We start from the raw sequence: 17,135 nt of genomic DNA, 5'->3' as shown, positions 1-17,135 counted from the left end.
GCTAGACTAATGATTAATCTGTTAAGTTTCATTTCAGTTATTACAGAGTGTCCTCCAGACCCCCTTCCTCTGCCCCGGTGTGGAGCTCCGGCAGGGAACGTCAGGCCCGCCAGGCTGAGGGACAGACCACTGGCCGTTCTTCCTCCACGACCCCGGAGGCTCCCTACGAGGGTGCCGTGCCTTGCTTAGCCCACCCCTCCTGTGGCCAAGTGAGACTCCCCTCCCATCTCCCATCCTCCACGGAGAGCGGAGACTGCTCCCCAACAGGGCTCCCATCAGAGAGTACCTGGGATGGAACCACCCTGAGGCCAGGCGTCCAGTCCCTGCAGCCCAGCCCCCAATGCCCCCAGCAGCTGACGGACTCCCCCCAGGTGAGCGGCCGTAGTCAACCCCTGACGGCCTCCCCCTACCAGCGAGACTGCAGCCCCAGGACGACAAAGCGCGCCCTGCAGCTGGCCCCAGGCCCAGACCAGCCCCCAGGACTCCCACCTCGGCCAAGGGCAGGCGCCGCGCCGTGCGCCTCTTAGCCCTGTTCAGCCCCAGCCCAGAGGGCCACCACACTCCCACAGCCCCCACCATGAAAGGGCCGCCCATCACACCACCCTTCAGCTCGACCTAGACCCCTGACCAAGCCGTATGAGATGTGACGGGAATGCACCCCCGACGGCCCTCCTCCCACACCAGGCTGCCACCTGTGGCTACCTGTGTTGCAGCCTTGGGCACGCCCCTTGCACCCACCGACGACCCCACCTACACTGCGGGATACTCCCCCCGATTATTCCCAGTGCTACAGACCCCTGTGTGGTAATCTCTCCCCCCCTTGGCCCAGAGTGTCATGTCCCTGTGTCAGGTGCGCACCCAGGGGGGGGGACCACCGGGCCCGGGGGGTTGAGAGGCTACAGGCCGTCTCGGGAAGGGCACCTTCAGAGCAGCTACAGGCTGTCTCCTGTATTCCCTCAGAGTGGCTACAGGCCGTCTCCTTCAGGAGGGTTGAGAGGCTACAGGCCGTCTCGGGAAGGGCACCTTCAGAGCAGCTACAGGCCGTCTCCTGACGAAGGTGGGAGCAGCTACTGGCCGCCTCCTGTATTCCCTCAGAGTGGCTACAGGCCGTCTCCTTCAGTAGGGTTGAGCAGCTACAGGCCGTCTTGGAAAGGACACCTTCAGAGCAGCTACAGGCCATCTCCTGATGAAGGCGAGAGTGCATGCTGCTGGCTGTCTCCCGTTTTCCCTCTGAGCGGCTACAGGCCATCTCCTTCAGGAGGGTTGAGCGGCTACCGGCCGTCTTGGAAAGGACACCTTCAGAGCAGCTACAGGCCGTCTCCTGACGAAGGCGGGAGCGGCTTTTCCCTCAGAGCGGCTTTGATCACTACACACAAATGGATTGTGGTATATGGACCTTTGTGAAGGAGGGGGAGACAAAAAGCTTAGTCTCGGTTTGTGACAATAGGATATTGTAATTCACTGCCAGGAAGCATGCCTCATTCTTCTAAAGGTTTTAATACTTTTAAAGAAGCCTTTGTTATTAAATAGGCCGTTTTTACGGTGCCCGGCACTGAATAGTTAGCGCAAACATTCTGCCGGTGCGCTTTCTGTGTTCCCTCGTAACTATCCCCCGTTATGCTTTCCTCCCTTTTATGTTTGTATTTTTCCCAACATCACAAGCGGTGTTTGAGGGACATTACACACCTACGACGCAATATATATATATATATATATATATATATATATATATATATATATATATAAACTCAGACCACATATCAATTCGTGGCTCAAACCTTTGCTAGGCGACTTATCTGATTAATCTGTTGAGTCGGCCTATGATCGATTACACAGACTTTACACCTGCATTTTTTAGGCATTTTAGTGATATTGAGTGTATCACAAAAATACCATGAGTTGTGCATGAATGCATTTCTTTTCAGTCAACACCATGTCGACTAACTTATCTAATAGGGATGTTAGGAAAGGTAAGAGAGAGTCTTACGACTACTGATTTCGTAATAAGTCAGCATATAAAAAAGGATAACTGTAGTAACTATGGAAACATTTGTGAACGAAATCCCAGCTTGCGTGCGCAATGCTGTAGTATTTTGTTCCGTCAGTCGGTTTGTAAACAATAGAAGCGCTAGCTTCCCGCGACAGGGGAGGCCGTGTATCATTTTTATCTTTAAAGTAGATTAAGATGACGACAACCAATTCTTCAAAAGTTGGTAGCGGGGGCGGGTTTCAGCGATGGGTGAAGTAAGTGATCGGAGTTGGGTTTAGAATAGAAGAGACTCTGCCCGCCAAACAGCGGACATGGCTGCCTTTCGTACCTCAAACACTCATAATCATCTCTACACAATAAACACACTGCCTTTGTTAAGCCCTAAAATTCAATTTATCAGCCCTCCAGTCAGTGAACATGGCTGCTTCTCCAGTCTCAGATACCCCACCATTCATATTCAACACTAATTAACAGCTCATGGAATCTCTTAGCTTAATGAAAGCCCTAGTATGTCATTGTATAATAAGGGTTTTTATTTGGATCTGTTGATTGTTCTTAGTAGTTAAGTTGATGACATTTAAAGGTGATTCCTGAACAGCCAGATATACTGAGACTATTGTTGGTAAGCGGTTGCAAGTGTGCATTTACTGGTGGTTATATGAATTTATGTTGTAGGGTAAAAATGAAGTGTCCTATTGCAGTCTTATTAATGGGGATTTTTTTTTTTTTTTTAATCAGTATTTTACATTAAATGGTGTTTGATTGAGAACCTTGAAGCTGAGATGTGGGAGAAATATTAAGTGCTGTATGTATAGTATGTATCCCGCAGGCTTTACAGTATCCACCGGCATCAAACAATGCCCTTCAGCGCTAGTGCTGGTGGCTTTGAGTGTGATCTATAAAAAACTGGAAACAATTATGGGAAGGGAACGAAGGTCACTGGTATGTTTACATGATCTTACTCTACCATCCCAGGCACCCAGGTGGTCAGTTCATCTTGGATGTTATTGCCCATATGTTTACGTGTTAATGGCTCATGCTTCGTAATTTTATTAAATTTTCCACAAATCGCAGGATGGGTTTAGGAAGCTAAAAAGCACATTCCTAGGTGCCCTAGACGATTCTCTTTACATCTATAAGAAAAAGAACCGTGAATTCGATTTCAGAAATTTGAAAAAGAATTATTCAAGGCCGGTCTGGGGTGCATGGAAATGTATTATCTCATGGCCATTGGCCTGTTAAACTTCTGACAAATGCACAGTGCTCTGGGTATTATTTTACTTTTGGACTATCAAAGGGTAGTTAATAAAGTACCAGTAATGCTTCCAATGGACCATAAAGTATTCATCTGTGCAATTCTCTTTGTTACATTTCCTTTGCAAGGTCATTTTAAGGGAAATAATTAACATGAAGGAACCTAATAATCTGAAAGTACAAGCTAAATTTAATAAATTGGTAGTTATTAAAATTCAAATATTGTAATGTAGGCTTAATAACATTAAAGTTTTGATAAGTGAGGAATTAAGCATGCTGAAGTTAAGATAAAAAAAAAATGAACAGATTGTTTACGGACACTTATAGATGACATTGTGGAAAAGGCTGGTAACACAGGTTATCCACCTCTGAACTTTGAGCATACTGTACTGAATGGTGGTAGTAATAGTTGAGATTACTGAACAGAGTTTGTAATCATATACTAATTTTCAAAGTGTTAGCCTATCTAGATTTCATTCAGATATACCGGTACTGGTATTAATAGTGAGGTAACACACACTAGTTATTCACTGCTAGGTTGTAACAAGAATATTCCCTCTTGTTTAACTTTTTCCTTACTATGAATATCCTCTTGTGGTGTCCCATTGTTAGGTACTCTCATACTTGAAATACATCCTTGCACATTTCTTGGTCGTGAACTCTGCACAAGATTTTATATTTCTATCATGTCTCTTCATGCTCCCTTGTAGGCTGATTTGGGTACAGTAATCTCAGTGTTTTTAACCTCTCTCCATAGCCTAAATTTTTAAAGTTTTGAGACTATACTGTTTTCACCTTAACTATCTATCTATCTATTGCCAGATGCCTCAATCCCGTTCGAGGTGGTCACAAACAAATTGCCTCCATGTCGCCCTGTCCCCTGCCATTTCACTGCCCCGCTACCAACCCACACACCCATCTCTCATATACCTCTCCATCTCATCCTCGGCCTCCCCCTCCCTCTTCCCCCCTCCACCTCACTCACATACACTCTCTTCGTCAGTCTTTCACCCTCCATCCTCTCCACATGGCCAAACCACCTCAGTGTACTACTCCTAACGCTTCCTATCACATCCACATCCACACCACAATGCTCCTTTATATCCTCATTTGTCAGTCTGTCTCTCCATGTGACTCCACAGGCTCTTCTTAAATAACTCATTTCCACTGCTCTCATTCTTGCCTTGTGTCCTTCCAGCAATGTCCAAGCTTCACTTCCATTCGCTTGGCCTAGAATTTTGTCCCTTTACAGCTCATTTTGTGATGCGAAGTGGCAAATAAAGACGGTGCTGTGGCTGTGCATCCTTTTCAGAGCACTTCTTGATGACTAGCATCATATTCAGTGTTATTTTACAACTCAGCGTTCAAGATGTAGAGATGGCAATTTTAGTCCAAAGTAGAGTAAAAAGAATACCCTGTTGCAATAGTTTATTGTTGTCATACAGTTTCACTTGCTTTTATGTCCTGAGTTAAGTATGATCTCCAGAACACTCTAGGACGAAAGAATTTCCAGAGCATATTCAAGTTGAAAACTGAAGTATATTAATCCCTCAGTTATCTGGTGTAGCCTAATAGAGCCAAAGGCATCTCTGGATACAGGCATTGTCCGGATACGGAGCAATATCCTCTACTGCACCCATACCGTACGGTACCTACACTCAACCTGTATGTACAGTACCCCTCCTAATTTTGGCAGTGTTCTACGGTCTTTTGGTTATTTTTAGACATCACAACAGACATTGCAATATGCATTTATGCATTATAATCCTAAACACTAAGAAAGCAGTGCACGAACAACAAAGCAAAAAAAAAAAAGAACCACCAATATGCACAGTACCCCTCCTAATTTTGGCAGTGTTTTGCAGTCTCTCTCTGTCTCTCTCTCTCTCTCTCTCTTTTTTTTTTTTTTTTTTTTTACACACATTGGAATACACAGTCTAATCCCAAACACTAAGAAAATGAAGCATTTAAAAAAAAAAAAAAAAAAACTACCAGTATTCACAACCTTACTAATGTGTACAGTACCCCTCCTAATTTTGGCAGTGTTCTGTGGTCTTTTGGCCTTTTTAAGATATCAAAACAAACATTGAAATATGCAGTATAATCCTAAATGCCAAGAAAACAATGAAAAAAAAAAAAATCACAGTACCCCTCCTAATTTGGGCAGTGTTCTGTGGTCTTTCAGCTGTTTTTTGACATCAAAACACACATTGGAATATGCAGTATAATCCTATGCAATATGCAGTATAATCCTAAGCACTAAGAAAACACTGTATAAACAACTACAAAAAAGCACACACACAAAACCCTACCTATATGCACATTACCCTTCCTAATTTTGACAGTGGTCTCCAGTCTTTCTGCCATATTTAGACATCAAACACATATAGGAATATCCAAAATATTGCTAGACACTATGAAAACTATATACTGTATAAACAAAAACAAAAAAAAACTACCTACATGCACAGTACCCCTCCTAATTTTGGCTGTGTTCTCTGGTCATTCTCCCATATTTAGACATCAAAATGCACATATGAATATCCAAAATAATGTCAGACTCTAAGAAAACAATACATTAAAATAAAAATCCACAAAAACCATACCTATTTGTTCAAATGGCATCTGGCAATAGATAGATAGATAGATAGACCCCTCTTAATTTTGGCAAAGTTCTCCAGTCTTTCTGCCATAGCTACTGTATATAGTCATCAAAACACACACATACTGATATCCAAAATAATGCTAAACACCAAGGAAACAATGATAAAAAAAAAATCCACAAAAACCCATCCTATATGTACAATACCCATCCTAATTTTGGCAGTGTTCTCCGGTCTTTCAGCTGTATTTAGACATCAAAACACACATGGGAATATGCAATGTACAGTACTCATCAAAATTACTCAGCGCCTTCCTCCGGGCGCGCAATACTTATGGCCAAAAAAGAATCACCCGTTTTTGGGGGTAAAAATTGAGCCACAAGTTTGCGCCGCGAGCATGACGTCACGGTAGCCTGAGGCCTTCCGACGTGCTGGTTGGTTCCCGCCTCAGTTGCCCACGGGCTGCCTGAGAGAGAGGAGCTCCGCTGCGTCTCCCTCTGAAATTGCGCCTTTTTTTACCGAGTGTCCCGCAGTGTTTTGGCTTTCGCCAAGTTGTTATGGCACCTACCCGAGAACTATTGAGTGAAATCATATCCCAGATCATTGCTCTAAAGGAGGCAGGCCACCAGACAAAGGAAATTAGTGAATTGGTTGGTGTGGCACGATCGACAGTGCGTCGTTGGTGTGCGCGGTTTCGAGTGGAAAACAGTGGTGAAATTCCCACAAAGAAGCCGTGGTCTGGTAGGCCTAGGAAAACTTCCCCAAGGTCTGTTAATGTTTTAAAAAGTGCAGTGGAGTTTAATCCTCGTGTGAGTGCAAGAAAAATAAAGGAAAGCAACCCGGAAGTGTTTGGTGAGGTGTCTGTGAGAACTGTGTCTCGTAGGGTTCATGAACTTGGTTACACAAGTCACAGGCCTGTGAAAAAGCCTCTTCTTACAAAGAACCAGAGACTTTGTAGGCTTGCCTTTGCTAATAAATATCTCCACTGGGGTGAGGAGCAATGGTTGTCAGTGTTGTGGTCTGATGAGGCAACGTTTAGTGTAACCTGTAACAGAGGAGCACGTGTGTACCGATGCAAAGGTAGTGACCCACTTGACCCACGGTATGTAGAAAGTACAGTTAAACATCCTGATTCACTCATGGTATGGGCTTGTTTTTCGGGGCAAGGTTTGGGGAAGCTTGTTGTGCTTCCAAAGAACGTTAGAGTGAATCAGGATGTTTACCTGGAGCTACTGTGTGATCATTTACCAGAGTCCTTCAAGCTAACAGGTGCACAAGTGTTTCAGCAGGACGATGCACCTGCTCACAAGGCCAAATCGGTCACCAAATGGCTTCATGACTGCGAGGTCTCATTCATGAAAGACTGGCCCGGAAATAGCCCAGACCTCAACCCAATTGAAAACCTCTGGTACCTCGTAAAGAAGAGTCTCCAAGGGAAGGACGTGAGCTCTCTGCCTAAGCTGGAAACTGCAATTCGTGACTCCCGGGAGAAAATACCCCTCCAGCACCTCAGGAGCCTCGCCCTTTCACTTCCAAGACGTCTCAGGTCCGTGAAGAAGCATAAAGGATACCCTACGAAGCACTAAAGGTAAATAAAATGCATTACTTATATGTTCTTCCAATGTTGAAAGGTTTGTTTCGTAGTAGGGACGCAGGGTGCTTCATACTTCTGACGAGTACTGTAATGCTAGACACTAAGAAAACAATGCACAGACAGAAAAATCCACGGATACCCTACCTATAATGTATAATACCCCTCATAGTTGTGGCAGTCTTCTTCGGTCTTTCAGCTATGTAGACATCAGAACACATATGGGAATATCCATTGTAGTGCTAGGCACTAAGAAAGCAGTTCATAAACTGCAAATTTCCACACAAAAAAATCATTGAAGATTGTAGCAAAAACAGTTTTTAAGTTTTTGAGACACTGAGTGATGGCTGCTTCCGCAACACACACACACACACACACACACACACACACACACACACACACACACACACACACACACACACACACACACACACACACAAATCACAGCCAAATATGCCCCTGGAAATTGGTCATATTGGTATAAATTGTATACCTTCATCTTTGCTGGTGTTTATACCCTACAATAAGCTAATAAAAACACACAAAACTGATGAGTAAAAGTACAGAAATGCAGTGAGAATGAAGCTGTTCAAGAGTAAAAAATACCTTCAAATAACTTCACAACATCCTAGAGCAAAATTTTGCCAACACCGTGCAAGAGCTAAGTATATGTCTGGATGTAGAATTACATGAACTTTCTCGTGGTGTTTTCAGAATTTTGATATGACCAGTAGTATTCAAATAAATCGCCAAAAACTTTAAAAACTCACTGGTGGATGGTATTTGGCATGATTGTTGGGTAGGACTGAGGAACAGGGAGAGGAGGGAGATAAACCTGGGCCCTGGCAGCGGGGAGCATGGATGAAGATGGAGGAGGGATTGGGGTGGGGGGAGAAGTGAGGCTGGCCATGGAACTGACTATTTGTTGAGGAGGCTGATGGGCATTTTCAGTCAGCTTGTGGGTTGCGTTCGGTATTACTTGCGTGCTGACGGTATGTTACCCGTGATCCTGGCTGCTGAACAACGTTGGCCATTTGGTGCGAGATAGACGTGCATTTGCAGTCAGCTTGTGGGTTGCAGTCGGTATTACACTCAAACCTTGTTTTAAGGGACTAAATGGGGAATCAACTTGTCCCTTACTTGAAAATGTCCCCTACTTGAAAATGTCCGTTGTTTTACCACATATAAAGACAATCGTATTATGAAATGCAATGATTGTTTCACTTATCTTACTGATTTATATGATCATGAATATTATTTTACAGCTACTGTATAAAGAAACATATTAATGTTTCAAGCAGCGGACTTTTTGAATGGTCCTGTCCATTTGTCAGGTAGAATATGGGGTCCCTTAAATCTGAAATCCCTTAACCCCTTAACCGCGGGGCGTCACTTTCGTGATGCTTGGGAGCAAGGGATCATACCGCGGGGCGTCGCTTTTGTGATTCTGTGTTATTTTGAATTCACCCGGGCTTCCAAGTGGGGGCTTGTATCATCTATCAGTACTGCCAATGTCCAACACTAGTCAGCACTCCTAATCTCATCTGTACTCCCATCCATTGTTGACAATTTAGCCATTTCTCCCCGTTCTTGACTCCCCTCCCTACCCCCCCTCCATTACCCTATCCTCTCGCCTGCCAGGCCATGCTACGCTAAGTAAATCTTCCCTGGAATTTTTCACTGATTTCTTCCATTGAAATAAGCCCTATGTCGTATTCTTATACCAAATAATATATACAAGAAAGAAATAAGGTAAGTGAGAGTGCCATACACCTGGAATTGGCTAATTATCACCTGACAACACCTCACGTGCACTCGTTCGCTAATTTTCGCTGTTTTTTTCCCCTTGAAATATGCCGTATAATCTATTTTCGTAATAAATATACATGTAAGGAGGGAAGGGAGAAGCCTAAGTGATATTTACATTCACCTGGAACTACCTAATTTATAATGTATTGTCTAGATTTCCTGCCAATCATATCAGTGCTACACAAAGCTGTTTCAAGATTTAACATTGGCAGCTCTGAAAATATATCTCCTAAGTAGGCCTCTAATCTATTTTCGTAATAAATATACATGTAAGGAGGAAAGGGAGAAGCCTAAGTGATATTTACATTCACCTGGAACTACCAAATTTATAATGTATTGTCTAGATTTCCTGCCAATCATATCAGTGCTAGACTTAGCTGTTTCAAGAAGTAATATTGGTAACTCTGAATAACCCCTAAACAGGCCTCCAGGCTAGCCCTCCGTTATCAGTTTACTCTCATCTTCCGAAGTGAGGGGACTGTTTCTTCTTGCTGACTTCAAGGCCTTTTTTCACCCCTATGCAAATGGCTCTGTGACCTTTACCCCCTACTAAACCTCGTGTGAAAAGAGGTAAAGGGCTGACAATTGATAAAAGAGTGACTACAATCTTTCTGTTGAGTAAAACAGTGCAAGTGGAATTGTAAATAATGTGTAAACAGCAAGTGAAAGTAATGAATGTAAATATACGTGAACAATGGAAAATAGTTTTATAAGTTATTTCAAGTGACAGTGCACAACACAGTGTAAATAAAATAGAAATGTAAATAACGTAAATAAAATAGAGAACGTAAATAGAAATGTAAATGAGTAGTATTATAAGAATACGAGTATATACCCTAGGAGTAATGAAAGTGAAAGTTTCACTCTAGCATGTCTGAATGCTATGAGTTATGAGAGTGAAGATGAAAGTGACATTCACTCTCATTGCCAGTATACAGGACGAGAAAGTGAATGCTACGTATTTTACTGAAAGAAATTGAATCCCTACAGTGACAATAAACTAATACTACTGAAGGAAACTTATGGATAAAGACTGTAGATATATATAAGTGTTATATAGTAATAGAAATATAAAGTGTGAGGGGTTTTATGAATAATAAATGACAGAGTAACAAAAGCGAACTAGTGCCAGTGCGACGATCAGACGCACTCGTAGTTTCCATTGCTTTCACAGTGTTTTTTTTTTGAGTATGGATCCCAAACTACTTGAAAATTGTAGAATAGTGTTTATAGTGTTTGTATCTGGCTGTGGTAATCATATTACGGGTTGTCGGGAAGTGTAAAGTGGAGACTTCGTTACCCTACTTCAGAGGTCTCCACAAGTCCTACGGTAACCGACGAAGGCTCAACAATCATTCCAGGAGAAAGCTGAAGGTATGTGCCATAAGCATATATAATTTTATTATTCTAGGACTAATAACTGATTTTTGGCAAATATTTTTTGAGAGTCTGTCGGAGCCCAAATAACCCTGCAGCACACGCAAGTCATTGGTAAACAAGCCCGCGGTGTATGGGTTAAATGGAGGTGCCTTAAATCAAGGTTTGAATGTACTTGCTTGCTGGCAGTATGTTATGAGAGATGCTGGCGACCAGACGACTTTCACTATTCGGTAGGAACCCGGACAGCCATTTTAGCTCAGCTTGTGGGTTATGGTCTGTTACCCATGTGTGAACAGAGAGGCCAGCAAGCCACCCAGCAGCCTTTCTTTTTTTTTTCTTTTTTTTTATTGTCTGTCAGCCGCTGTTGCCAGAACTTTTATGTCTGGTTATGGATAAATAAATCCGGATATGGACCTACTAGAGCCAAGGCCTAGCGTCCATATGTGGAGCATGACCAGATATGGAGCGTCCAGATAATTGAGGGATTACTGTATATGGCTTCCTGACATTGGTACGTCCCCCAAATTTTTAAATTAAAAGCCAGTTTTACCCAGACTTGGATATGATTTTCACTTCAGCTATTCTCATATTTCAGAATCGATTGATACTTTGCTTTGTTGTAACTCCACAATTTTCCTTCCAAAACCCTCTCCAGTTATCTGATCTGTTAAGATTGTTGGGGAAAACGGGCTTCTACTTTAATTGAAAGTAATGATTTACAATGAAAATGAAGATCAGGATCATTCACTGTACATCAAAGCATATCAGAAAATCATATTTTGAAGTATTAAAACAAAATGGGTGTTCACAAATGAAATTTTACTGGACTTGAAGCATATGCTGTACTATACTTGGAGTACAGTATATATTGTACTTGGATTAGCTATTTTAATTTTACATTGGTATCTCTTAAATTTAATGGCTTGCCTGCTACTGTTTTTTGTGTGCAAGAAATTTCTTCCTATTACACCCAGGTGTCTTAACTTTAAATCTTACATGTTCTTTCTTTTCTTGTTGCCTGTTTGTGATTATCAGATAATTCTACGTTCTCTTCCCTTTGGCCTTCATATCAAGCATGTAATATCTGAGTTCACATTAAGTTTATTTGTTTATTTTTTTATATACATATGTATTTATTTATTTTTACCAGTACTGTCTTCATTTCAGTCTGTTACTATGCATCAGTTTTTTTAGGGTCAAAGCAAATGGATGCTATTATACTCTGCTGTATTTTAAAGTACGTACTCATATGTGAATGGTAAACTACTTTCCATTGCCACCAGGTTGTCAACAGATGATCTGCCTCTCATCAGACCCCCAAGGCATCACATGCTTGCTCATGTGACTGGCGGACTTGTCCACCTCTATGAACAGACCAAAATCACAAAGAAGGAAGGTGCTGATGAGGTTAAAATTCCCTACCATGAAACTGATGAATACAGAGAGGACCTTGCAAAAGGTGTGGATGGGGATGCAGAGGCAAAGAATGGTCACACCGGTGAAGGAGACGGTGGAGAAGATGGGGAAATAGGTGAGCAACAGCAACAGAAACAAGAGGAAGAACAAACCAACAATAAGGAGGAGGCAAATGAAGACCCTCCTAAAAAGGAAGAAAAAAGTGATGAAGAGCAAACTGCAGATAAAAAAGAAAAAAACAGTCAAAATGAGAAGAAAGATGATGAAGGAGGAGGGGAAGAGAAAACAAAAAGTGATGGAGAGGAAGAAGATGAGGAAGAGGAAGGTAAGCAAAAGCTTTTGAAGACAGATGATGATGGTGGTGATGATGATCAAGTGGATACCCACTTGGATGCTGAAGAAGATAACTTAAATGAGGATGAAGAAGAAGGTAAGGAGTGACTTCGTTCAAGCAGTTGGAGACAGAGTTGTGCTTGTCACTGCGTGTTTCCATAATTAAGCACTGAACTGTAAAATACTTTGCCAGTACAGTACCTGGTATCTTGCCATAGCATTTACATTTAAAGAGGGCTTACCCACATTTGCTCTAGTACTACTTCATTAAAAGAAGATTTTCAAGTGTATTCCCCCTTTTCATCTTGGTTTTGCTTCTTTGTTAATTATACCATTCAGCTCTGCAATACTGTATTAGTTTTAATGTTGTTATAAATTGTGGTAGTATGTCACACTACGATACTATGTGAATTATAGTACAACACTTGCATAATTCAAGAGCTTCAACTTGCTTGACGCTTGGCAGCACTCCTATAGTCATTTGTTGAATCAATAGTTTCTACAATATTTATTCATCCACATTCTAATCTTTACTGCATTATGTCAGAGGAGCGACACGAAAGCTTTTGTACTTGATTTTAACTGCAATCCTTCATTACACATTTCACTGGTGTATGTTCTTTCAGATGTTCTGTTACCCACTTGATCATTATCATAATTATTGATCAATTTAAATGTGACAAAAGTGAAGCAACTGAAGAAAATGGAAAGGCAGTAGGTGTTAATGTGGTATTCACAGTAATGGTAAAATGTAATGGAGAGAGTGCAGTGAACAGTTTCCAGAAAATTGATGTGTGCCAGAAAGCTTGCATGAATTGAGTTATATCAGTGGAACGGAAAATGGGGATGACTCTATATGTACAAAAGTGAAAATGGTGTGAATGTGTGTAAAAATTATCTTGGAATAATTCTCTAGATGTTGTAGGAAAAGTATATGGGAGAATATTGAAAAAGAAGGTACAGCTAATACAGCATCAGGTCTTTTGAGTGATCAAGAGAGTGGTAGGGGATGTGTGAGTCAGATATTTGCAGTTAGGGAATGGAGAAAGCATGTTTGAATGAACTGGGTGCCGAACAAGAGATTATTTCATGAGACTGAATTGAGGTTTAATGCCCACATAATACACCAGTGCCAACTCCAGTCATATGGGCACATGACCTATTTTCCTGAGGTTGATCATGCACACAGGGTAATCTCAGAGAATTAACCTGGGGTGGGGGAGACCTAGTGGAAGACCATGGAACTCATGGCTGGAGCAAGTTGATTGTTTTCGTTGAGAGATACGGTGCCTTTGCACAGTGAATGAGTTTATGGGCGGTAGACGACAATCTTGTTCACTGTGAACAATGTATCTTATGGGAAAAATAGCATATGGGTGACACCACTTCCTCAAAGTCCATTTTTTGAGCCATAGAGATGTACTAAGGGCACATTTCAAACACATACAGTACAGATATATAAGATATAAAACACATGGTTATTTACCTGAAGCGGAACAGATGGCAGTCCTGATTGGCTTGCATATAAGTGGTTCCGAGGCAGGGAGATATTTAGGGTGTCCCCAACACATCACCTTCCACTCCCTCGTTCCTGTCACCAGTCCCGCCCTCATCGCTTGACTGAACCACTTCCCCACGTGCCTCTACCTCATTCACCTCTCCCATAAAACCTTCAAAGTCCAAAGATGACACCATTGACATTACATCATTGTCCTCACTAGGATGTGTATAGATGATGTGGAGGCAATTGGCTCCTGTTGTTCTTGAGTTCGGTAGTAACGTGTGAAGAGTGTTTTTCTTATGTTGCCTTTTGTATTGTGCCTTTCAGTGTAATAACGAAAAGTGGTTTCTGTTCCACTGAGCACTTCCTGTGTCCTAAGGTAGCTGGTTTCATTTGTCTTGACCTCTTCTCTCAGAACATCCATTGCCACTAGAATTTTACTGATCTTCGACATGGCACATCTTCGTCCCCCATTGGATTCTGCTCAACAAGTTGCTCAGATCTGGCCTTTTGTGCAGCGTCTACTAGGGGAGGGGGGATCGTTCAAGATGGGCGATGGCAGTTATGGCCTACTCTTTCCCCTGATTTCGTTCACTCGGGGTTCAGCTCGTTCATTATGGTTTTGTTGACGTAATTACCCCCTGCTCATTCACTAGGTGAATTGTTTACTCTGAATACGTTCACTGTGCGAGGGCACTGTAGTTAAAAAGGAAGAGTTGTGACCTGCAGAGTTACACCTAGGGATCTCCATGGATAGAGCCAGATGGTGCATGAGGGTGTGCACCCTGCAGCATGTACCCCCACAGGATGATGATGATGATAATGATGTTCAGATAGACTGTAGGATATTTATGGACTCAAGAGGACCTAGGAAAATTTAATGATATGATGTTATATATGTGTTTTGTGGAAGGAAAACTGGTGAATCCAGTAAAATTTTTGCTTGTTTATTTTATTTAATTATTTGTAGTGCAGGGTTGCCTTGAATGCTTATTTCAGGTTTTAAGAGTAAGTGGACTTGGAGGGAGGCAGTACAGGCTCTGCATGGGGGAGATAGTGTCTTGAGTCAGCAAATGAGAAACTGATTTGTGGTACTGAGGTGAAAAGAAAGCATTGGGTAATCTAAAAGAATGAAAGAAGTGGTCTGTCCATCTATCTGTCTGTCTATAGCCAGATGCCATAATCCTGTGAGGGGTGGCTGTTTCACTTTGAGTTAGTTGTTTTAGGGAGAGGGGCACTAACCCTCAGCCAACCCACTTGTTGACACTTAGCGAACACGTATGGTTTGGTTATAAAAAGTGAAATGATGAAGGAAATGATGAATTTTAATTAGCGATCCCTAAGGCATAGCTATTGTGATCATGTCATTGTCGGTATGTGCACAGTAGAGCCTCCAGATACATTGGCTCCATGCACACTGAATCGATCAATCAATCTCTCTCTCCCTTTCTCTCATTGCAAGGAAGAAGGAACCAAAGGCTAGAATCCTGCAAATTGTTCTTCCCTCTAAGAAGAAATAAAAAGACTAGAAAGCACTCCGAGAGTGCATACCTCCGCCAGTGCCAATGCCATTAAAGAGTATCCAGATCTGGATCTGCAGAGGTATTGTGTGGAATACATAGAATCTGGATCCGCCCCAAAATCCAATCAATTGTTCCTTGACCCTTGGCCCACTCCCCCACAAAATTTTATTGAAATTCATTGGGAACTTTTGGAGATATTGTGCGGGAAACATAGGATCTGGATCCAGATCTGCCAGCAAATTTAATTATTTCATTCTTGGCCCATGGCCCACTCATCCACAAAATTTCATTGAAATTCCCTGAGAACTTTTGGAGATACAGTATTGTGCAGGATACTCCGGATCCAGATCCGCTCGAAAAATTTAATAATTTCTTTCTTGGCCCATGGCCCATCCTTCCACAAAATTTCATTGAATTTCATTGAGTACTTGTGGAGACATCATGTGGACAGACAAACAAACAGACAGATATAGGTAAATATGCAACCTCCTTCAATGTCGTTGATGGAGGTAATAATAGAGCCCCCCTTCCCCCAAAAAAGTAGTACCAAGGATGTTTCTTGCAGAGAAAAACTGTGACAGTTGGATGGTGGTGCTCAGGAGAGGGGTCCTTGATGGTCAGTTTTTCTCACTTTTGTTTTAATCCCTTAAACCTCTTTAACGGTGCTGTCTTGTGTCTGCTTTATCTCTGGAGTGCCCTTTGGTAGGTTATTTCGTCAAATTGGGTTCATAGAGGGTTTTTAGTACTGTAGGCAAGTTAAGTAGTGTCACATCAGTTTTTTTCCACTGTTTTATTCATTGAAAACTTTCTAATGTCACTGTCTTTTATCTACTTATTCACAACACAGTAGGCTGTGTCATGGTTGTTGGTGGTGACCATCATCCACTCACTTGATGAAGTGCTGCCTATATCTTCCTTCTTCTAGTCTTTCTTTCGTGTCTGCCCTCCACTTTTACTACTTCTCCCATTCTTTCTGTCTTTTTTTGTTACCCTTCTTTCTACTTCAGGTGGCTCTACATTGGGTGACAAGCCTTATGGTTTCCTGTAGCTCTGAAAACCATTCATAACATTGGATGGTAACCATATAATCATGTAATGGGATGATGTGGAGCCTACTATGCTGCCTCTGTTAACTGGGTAGAGAGACACAGGTGTGATGTCCATCTGGGAACCAAACCACCACACTCTTCCTTGCACCTCACGCACCTTACTGCAAGGATACATTGGGTCACTGCCTGGAATGGTCCTTTAGGCGTGGTTGCTTCCTTGCAGTTGATGGCTTTGCTTAGCCAGACAGTCTGCAGTTACTCAACAACAGCAGTAGGCTGTCCTGAAGAACCATATCTAGTCTGTTTGGGGTTGTAGAGGATCTTTAGTAGGCAAGTTGGGATCAGGCCATAGGGTTGGTTAGCACATTGTATTCTTAGAAAGTGGATCAGCACAAATGCAGTCTCCAGTTGTGTGGTAGCCTAGAGTTTAATACAGTACAGTAGCCTACATTGATTTTGGTGCACAGTCAGTGTCATGGGTCAAGGTCAGAGTTTGAGCATGGCATTGCTGTGCTCTCTAAACACTCATTCTAGTTACCTATGAGCTCCCGTATGGAGGATTAAAGGCACTGAATCTGTTGTTGGTGCGGTGAAAAAACGTTGCTTGAGCATGATGGAGCATTGCATAGTGTACTAGAATAGGATTAGTTGGTGGTTAAGAAGGTATTGAAGAAGTTTGTTGGTAC

General features: G+C 42.2%; 1 protein-coding gene across 2 annotated transcripts in view; it reads left to right on the top strand.

Moving 5' to 3' along the window:
• The first annotated feature begins 2,114 nt into the window (after positions 1 to 2,114).
• Positions 2,115 to 17,135, top strand: part of LOC145393006 (uncharacterized) — a 76,610-nt gene continuing 61,589 nt past the window's right edge. The window contains exons 1-2 of one of the 2 annotated variants that reach the window (XM_080267323.1): positions 2,115 to 2,244; positions 11,911 to 12,368. In XM_080267323.1, the coding sequence (XP_080123449.1) occupies positions 2,186 to 2,244; positions 11,911 to 12,368 (517 nt within the window). In that variant the 5' untranslated portion in view covers positions 2,115 to 2,185. Of the gene's footprint in view, positions 2,245 to 11,910; positions 12,474 to 17,135 lie in introns of both variants that reach the window. The other variant, XM_080267322.1, reaches the window with a different exon arrangement.

This window comes from Coenobita brevimanus, chromosome 23 (genome assembly GCF_032717465.1).
Source record: "Coenobita brevimanus isolate Jiangsu-jjx chromosome 23, ASM3271746v2, whole genome shotgun sequence".
Taxonomy (NCBI): Eukaryota; Metazoa; Arthropoda; class Malacostraca; order Decapoda; family Coenobitidae; genus Coenobita; species Coenobita brevimanus.
The sequence above is the reverse complement of the archived record's forward strand: the minus strand, read 5'-3'. Positions and strand labels throughout refer to the sequence as shown.